Source organism: Micropterus dolomieu, linkage group LG16 (assembly GCF_021292245.1).
Source record: "Micropterus dolomieu isolate WLL.071019.BEF.003 ecotype Adirondacks linkage group LG16, ASM2129224v1, whole genome shotgun sequence".
Classification (NCBI taxonomy): domain Eukaryota; kingdom Metazoa; phylum Chordata; class Actinopteri; order Centrarchiformes; family Centrarchidae; genus Micropterus; species Micropterus dolomieu.
In genome coordinates this window covers 11,191,870-11,199,078 of record NC_060165.1, presented here as the reverse complement: position 1 = coordinate 11,199,078, position 7,209 = coordinate 11,191,870, and the positions used below count along the sequence as shown (strand labels likewise).

At 40.0% G+C, this 7,209-nt stretch overlaps 1 protein-coding gene across 4 annotated transcripts in view; it reads right to left on the bottom strand.

Annotated features, from left to right (window-relative positions):
- Window positions 1–366: 366 nt before the first annotated feature.
- The window catches only part of pnpla8 (patatin-like phospholipase domain containing 8), a 13,299-nt gene continuing 6,456 nt past the window's right edge, over window positions 367–7,209 (bottom strand). For all 4 annotated transcript variants that reach the window (XM_046071805.1, XM_046071808.1, XM_046071807.1 and 1 more), the window contains exons 5-10: window positions 5,845–5,939; window positions 5,521–5,692; window positions 5,324–5,381; window positions 4,903–5,097; window positions 1,785–1,980; window positions 367–1,582 (exon numbers count right to left, since the gene is read on the bottom strand). In XM_046071805.1, the coding sequence (XP_045927761.1) occupies window positions 1,308–1,582; window positions 1,785–1,980; window positions 4,903–5,097; window positions 5,324–5,381; window positions 5,521–5,692; window positions 5,845–5,939 (991 nt within the window). In that variant the 3' untranslated portion in view covers window positions 367–1,307. The remainder of the gene's footprint in view (window positions 1,583–1,784; window positions 1,981–4,902; window positions 5,098–5,323; window positions 5,382–5,520; window positions 5,693–5,844; window positions 5,940–7,209) is intronic.

Below are 7,209 nucleotides of genomic sequence, written 5' to 3'. Positions count from 1 at the left end.
TATGCATTCGTGGCGTATTGTTCACATTGATTGGGGAAACGACAGCGTGACTGGGAGGAATGACACTGTGGAATTTCAGTGGATTTTCAATGGGATAAAAACAATAAAGCAGAAAATCAACGTGCGCAACTGGGAAAAAAGCAATTCATCATAGGAAGACACACGCATTCCTTTGTGACAACCCTATTGGGGCAGCTCTGTGATATGTGTGTGTGTGGCAGCAGTACATAAAAGCAGATAAACACGATTAAAACAAACAACATGACATACATTCTTGTGCCATATGTTCCTCACCCAGTAATTTCATGGGCAGAAATGAACTAAAATCATACAGAGGTCAGGGGTCAAAAGACAACAGAATTGATATTGAGGTTTTGAAAATTGCGTTTTATTTTTTCATGACATTTTTTGTATTCCACCAAGCAATAACAAGGGGAGGAATCGGGGGAAATTAGGATGCTCACAATGTATAACCTGTGTCAAATATATAAAGTGCACAACAACAGCAGCCAGGGCTGAGGAGTTCAGGCTTGAGCGAGGTTAAAGACAAAAGCTTCATACTGAAAAACGGGCCACAATGGAGAACATGCTTTGCACCACGAGGAAAACAGCGTTCATCTTCTGATAAGTATCAGAGCAGATGTCAGTGTGGCTGTATGTGCCAATACTATAATTCCAGCAAGAGCACTCAAATAATTCATAATTAAATTTCCTTGGTTAAGAATTATATTTTACAAAGTGCATGAAGACTGTCTTCTGCACAGTGTTACAAAAAAGGCAGTCATGTTTATGTTCTCACTGTGATATCACGTATTAATTACATCTTCAAGTTTTTTTTTTTCAAAGCCAAAAGTTTTTAATATCATTAATTCTAATGGTCATGTGTCAATGCCACATTACCGTCTCTCTGCGTTCCACAAACAACCGTCAGTCAGTCAACCAACACTTTTAGCGAGCTTAAGACTCATACATTTAAGAACTTGTGTACACATACAGTCCCTTTCTCTGATCACTCAAGTGAATGATCTGTGTCAAAACCTGCCGAATCCTTTTCAAAGTACATTATTCTGTCTCCATCAAAGACACATTCTGTTCCACAATTTACATTTGTAATATCACATTATTATTTACACTATACTATTGTCTTGAATAATTATAGTTATACACTCAGTCTTAGTGTTAGGTAGATGATGAGATGACCAGTTTGCTCCCTTTCAACATTGGATCTATCAGGTCTTGGGAGTTCTTACACTCCTTGTCTTCTTACCTTAAGAACTCTCAAGGTCACACTGTAGCCAAGCCATTGACTACAATTTAGAAACGAAGGGGAGACCCTCGTACATGTCAGACTTGAGCTTGGCCCACTCGGCCAGTCTCTGGATGGCGCTCTTCTCCTGGCCCAGCACGCTTGCTGCCTTTCTCAGCTTGGCCTCGTTGCGCTCCAGGTAGCGCGCCCCCTCGCTCTTGAGGAAGTTCAGCTTATCCATTCGGTTCTCGTTCAACGGGATGTCCTCGCTCATGTAGGGGTTGAAGCGGAAGTAGGTGTCGGGGGGCAGGAGAGCGTCCAGCATGGTGTGCACCTCTGCAATAAGGATAGGGAGGCCAGCCTTTAGTTATCAAAGTCGGACACTAGTTACTGGCAATTTTTCATTCTCTCTTTTGGTTTACATTCCAAGATACGGCACTTAATAAGAGGGATGGCGTGCATCACACTGCCTGTGACCGCACGACTCTAATCTGTGGTTTAGAACTTGCTGCCCAAACAACATTTTGGGTGGTCTTACCCTCTGTATCTGTGGCACTGCTGATGACGTTGGTGAGCTTGGTCTTGAGGCTTGTGTAGGTCGTGTTGTTCTTGCCTGCCGTCTCGTACCGTCCGGTGCCCAGAGACAACACACACTGCAGTGGTGTGTTAGGCCACAGACACTTACACTCGTGGATGGCCAACGCTGTGGGGTTGTTGATTAGGAGTCCTCCATCCTAAAGGAGAAGAGAGTGGATATTAAGATGCCTATTACCCCAAAGTAACCCACCTGTAAGGTAAAAAGTCTATGATGTGTGTGAGTGTGTGACTGTTTAATACAAATACTGCATCTTCATCCGCATATCCAAACTAAACAGTCAAGAACACGCTCCCTCTTTGACAAGAACAAGGACAGAGCTTGATCAATTGATCAAGAGCATGATTAAATTGTCTGCAATGGGAACATGTAAGAAACATGTTTATTTGCAGTGGAACTGAGGCAGGGAAGAAAATTTGCTTTTCACCACCCACCACAAAACTGTAAAGTCATCTTCAGCATTTCATCAGTCAAATATGCTTACTAAACAAGGTCAATGCACAAATGGGACACTCTGTATGTATAGAATGCACCTCTGGGTTTAATATATTTGTTGTGGCAGCCTGTAGGGGACACACGAGGTGAAGTGGACGAGCTGTCCCAGAGCTACTCAGCTTTAGGCCAGAGGAAAAGAAGCTCCCTGGCCAGAGATGTGCTGCGCTGACAAACAGCCCTGTTTATTCAGAAGTAAACAAGTAGGAAAAGCAGCCATCCAAAGCATTTGTTTTGTAATGTGGTCAAGAACTTAGCTATATAAAGAGTGTAATTGCTGCATTATTCTTTAGCTTGATTTTTAAAGCATATTGCATTTCAGTATTCTAATCCTGACTGAGTTAATTTAGAAGCTAATCACAAATTATGTCCTTGGCCTGTGCCGTTTCCTCTTCACTGAATAATGTTACTGGATTCATGAAAGAGTTGAAGAGTTGAGTTAAATGATGCCAACAATGAGAGAAAGAGGACAATGAAGCTGAGTGGATGCCTTGACCGGTTTAGTGCTAAACATTCTTTCTCAGTCTTTCCCCAAGTCCAGCGTGGGACCCTATCCAACCACTGAAGTGCTTTTGGCATGGATTAATAGAGATGGAGAGTGTGGCACACAGGAGGTCTGATCCGCCTCAGCAGAGCAGGAAAGCAGGGGTAAAGGTCATTTGCCCGCATGTATTATGGGGGCTGGGGGGTTTGAATGCTCTTCTTCTTCTGGGATAAATATGAATTAAACCATTTTTCTCAACTAAACTAGCTAAAAAAATACCTGTATAGGCTGAATATGTTATTCTAGGAAACTTATTTTGGATTCAAATGTTTGTGTCTGGGTGACTGGTGCTCTCAAACAGTTCCCCCTGCTGCCCAAGTATAAGAAAATACTGCCTGAAACATATTATTCTACAATAAAACTGTTATACCCTCAGGTGTAACCTATAGAAAAAGTGGAACACAGTTCGCACTCTTGAGACAGCAAGTTAATTACACAGCTGCTCCTCAGCTCCAACCCTTAACCTCTCAGCCTGGGGTCTCATATATCTGAATGACATGCACCCTGCATCCAATCACAACACCTGCGCAACAAAATGCTGCTATAATGCAGCATCCTCACGCAGGCAAATTACTTGATATAATGCTATTGCATAATAACTGCCTGCTATACAAAAGCTACAGCTCAGGGAGAAAATTTTACCTCTACATTGAGTCTCTGAATGTATCTTCCTCCACTGTGTGTGTATATATATATATATATATATATATATATCTCTCTGATGCCTTCAAATGGCAGCAATTTTCCTGAGAAATACCGACACTAGTGCTGAAAACTAGAGTAGGAGTGAGACCAGTGGGTGGCAGCGGTAGCTCAATTTGAGATGTAACTAAGAGGAATGTGGAGAACAACACACACACACACACACACACACACACTTCACTCTCCATCTTTCCATCTCTACTGTCAGCTCAGAGTCCATGGGAAAAACTCAAAACAGATACCTGGAAATAAATGGAAGCAGTAGCTAAATTAAAACAGACGTCACATGTTTTGGGGGGTCAGTGGATGCAATTACATTAGGTTAGCTGGAAAAGCTTGGGCTCAGGCAAAAAATCAGGAGGGCATTTGTTTTGTTTTTATGGATATTTTACTAAAACACTGTAAAGGGCTGTCTATCAGGAGTGTTGCAATAGAAAATAGCATGGGAGAGAAATACTTGTTAGAAGCAGACTAATTTTCCCTAAGTAGGTTGTCAAAATTAAGCTAAGCCTTGAGCATAATTGCTGCCCATAAGACCATCTAAAGATATCTGGCCTAATAATCAAACTTCATAAAATAACACATTAAAGGCGCTCGATTATGTGGGCCCAAGCGGTATAAAAGTAGAACATGAAAAACACTAACGTATGTATGGAGATACAGTGTAATTATTTATCAGATAACTTAAGAGGCTCATTTCTTTCAATGACCTCCTATTTAAATCTAATCTACCACTCTTGAACCTAATATTTTATTCTCTCCACTCTGTCTCTGTGACTCAAAAGAAGAAAGAGCTAACATCCATTACCCTAATACACTACATAATTAGTCAGCGTGAGAATGCTAATGCTAAGTGATGTGAAGCTTGTTATCCGGAGAACCACTAAAATCATGGCATTTTATCACAAGCCTGTGCAACCAAGTATTCAGTTGAAAGATCATCTAATAGAGATCGCAGAGCATGTCACTTACGCAGCCATTTGATTTAATAAACAGTCAGGAGTAGCAGTATTGTCTTACTCATAACATATGTCAGCAGGACACATTGCTGTTGCAGGGTAGATCTAGCACTGACATTCAAAACCAACCAACTACTTATAGATTTTTATATATATATATATATATATATATAAAAATTTTGGTTATTTTGACAACACCAGCTAGGCTAGACTGCTGCAAACACTGACTGAGACACAGTATTTTTATTCATTTTGAAACACCTGAAAAATGTTTGTAGACAGTGGTGGTCTGACACACAGGAGCCCAGTTGGATAAATAAACTGAGCAGTGACACCTCCCAGTTCTCTCAGTTCCATGTCGTACCTGATGGAGGTCTTTTCCCAGCACAAATTCCTGGAAGTAGCCCGGAGCGGCAGACGAGGCCCTGATAGCCTGCCACATTTTGTGTTTGCAGTCTCCAAGGTAGTGGGACCTGATTCCTGGCATGAGTCTGTAGTTCCTAAACACGTAGGCCTTCAGAGGTAAACCCCTGTTCACAATAGCACTCACTGCTGACACCTGGTGGATGTACAAAGGACGTATTTAGAGAGGAACATGCAAAGTCATCCTTTCTTAGAGCACAAGCTGAGGACAAGTATATGCTTTGCTGTACAGTGGATGAGGCGTGCTGATAAAAGTACACAATTATTGTATAATGAATACAAATAATACAAGATGAACCCATGCACAAATGTTTAAAAGTGTTTATCTAAACAGTGTAGAGCTGAAAAGATATGTGACTTACTTTAGGGCAGTTTGGGTCCCTGGCACTCTCAATCATATGCACCTCACCCATCCTTTCCCTAAAGAAAACACAAAAGCAGATTAAAGATACTGACAAATTACACTACCCCAATGTTTAAAAATCAAGTGCCGAGGAGAGTTGTAAAGGAATGGAAAGACTGGGGAAAAAGGAGGGATGAAAAAGTTGTCCGGACTAACTTGAGGATGTTTTCCCACATTTGGCTGTCATAGAAAGCATGGCTCCAGCCCATTTTGACAGTTCCGACGATGACATTCTGTTTGAAGACATCCGCGCCCAGCTTCCTGTACATCTCCTCACACTCCTCTAAGGGGATCTGAAAAATTCCCAGCATGAAGGCCAAAATAGCACCTGAAGTGGAGAGAAATAAGTGTGATGAGCCGGTGACCAAGGGACAGTATTGGGAGTTTACACAACCTTACATATGGGGTCAGTGATGGTCGGTTTTATAGAAGAGTGAAAGAACAAACAATTACAAATACTAAACAGTGATGACCATATACCTGTGCTGACTCCACAGATATAGTCGAACAGCTGGTGGATTCGTTTGCCAGTCAGGATCTGCAGTTTATGGAGAGTCTGCAGGGCCAGCAAGCCCCTGTAACAAAGTCACAAGGTTTACAAACCTAGACTGGCAAAAATGAAGAGATTATATTTGTGGTAGTCTCCTGCAACAACATTAGTTCCCATCATTTCACTTTTTAATTTTTGGATTGTGTGGGTCTCAGTGTGGGTCAAAGTTCATCAGACTAGAAGGCAGGTTCCTGTAAAGTAATGGCGCAGCAGAAGCAGCAGGTACGTAATCACAGGCCAGTGAAGTTGAACTTATGATGTTATTGGACAAATAAGTACATTTAAAAAAAAATGTATTCATTCCAGCTGTTTAAAGTTCTTAATCTAAATAATCATATAATCTTTAACAATAAGCATTTTATTAATTAATGTTATTCCAAAGTTTTATGTTTCGATTAAGATCCTTACCCACATTTTTTTATTGTTCTGTGTTTTCTTTTAAATATTATTTGATTATATTGTGGTATTTTATTCTGTTTTATTCACTTCATATGCAACATTTGTGGGCATCCTCAATAAACAGATGCATCAATCATGCTGATTGTGGTATTGTCTTTGGTTTTCTGTGTGCCTGCTTTCTGTGCCAACATACATGGAACTGTTGATACGGCTAGCCTTTAATATCCAGCTTTCACTGGTGTGGAAACACGCATATCAAGATCTGAGTTTAAGTTTAAAAATGTTTATGTTGTATTAATGGAAGTTAATATTAATATTTTTTTTCAACAGTACTATTTAGATGAAAAAAATAATTCATGTTGCACTACTTAGGCTATGTTTGAATTTGGGATGATACGGTATGAAAATTTCATATCACAATTATAGTGACCAAAATTATCACGGTTATCAGTATTATCACGGTATTGTAAAAATGTCCCAGAAAAGATTAAAATGTACTGATACACACATTGAAACCATTTCAACAAGTTTTATATTGAAAACTACAAATTCAATTGCCATTTTGTTTGCATAAAAAATAAAACAATGTAAATGCTCGTATTTGTATAGCGCCTTTCTAGTCCACTCAAACCGCAGGGAGCCAGGGATTGAACCGCTGACCTTCCGATTAACGGCCAACCCGCTCCACCTCCTGAGCCACAGGAGCCCCTCTATCTCTCTCTCTCTCTCTCTCTATATATATATATATCTATCTCTCTATCTATCTCTCTCTATATATATATATCTATATCTCTATCTATCTCTCTATCTCTCTCTCTCTCTCTCTCTCTCTATATATATATATATATATATATATATATATATATATATATATATATATATATATATATCTCTCT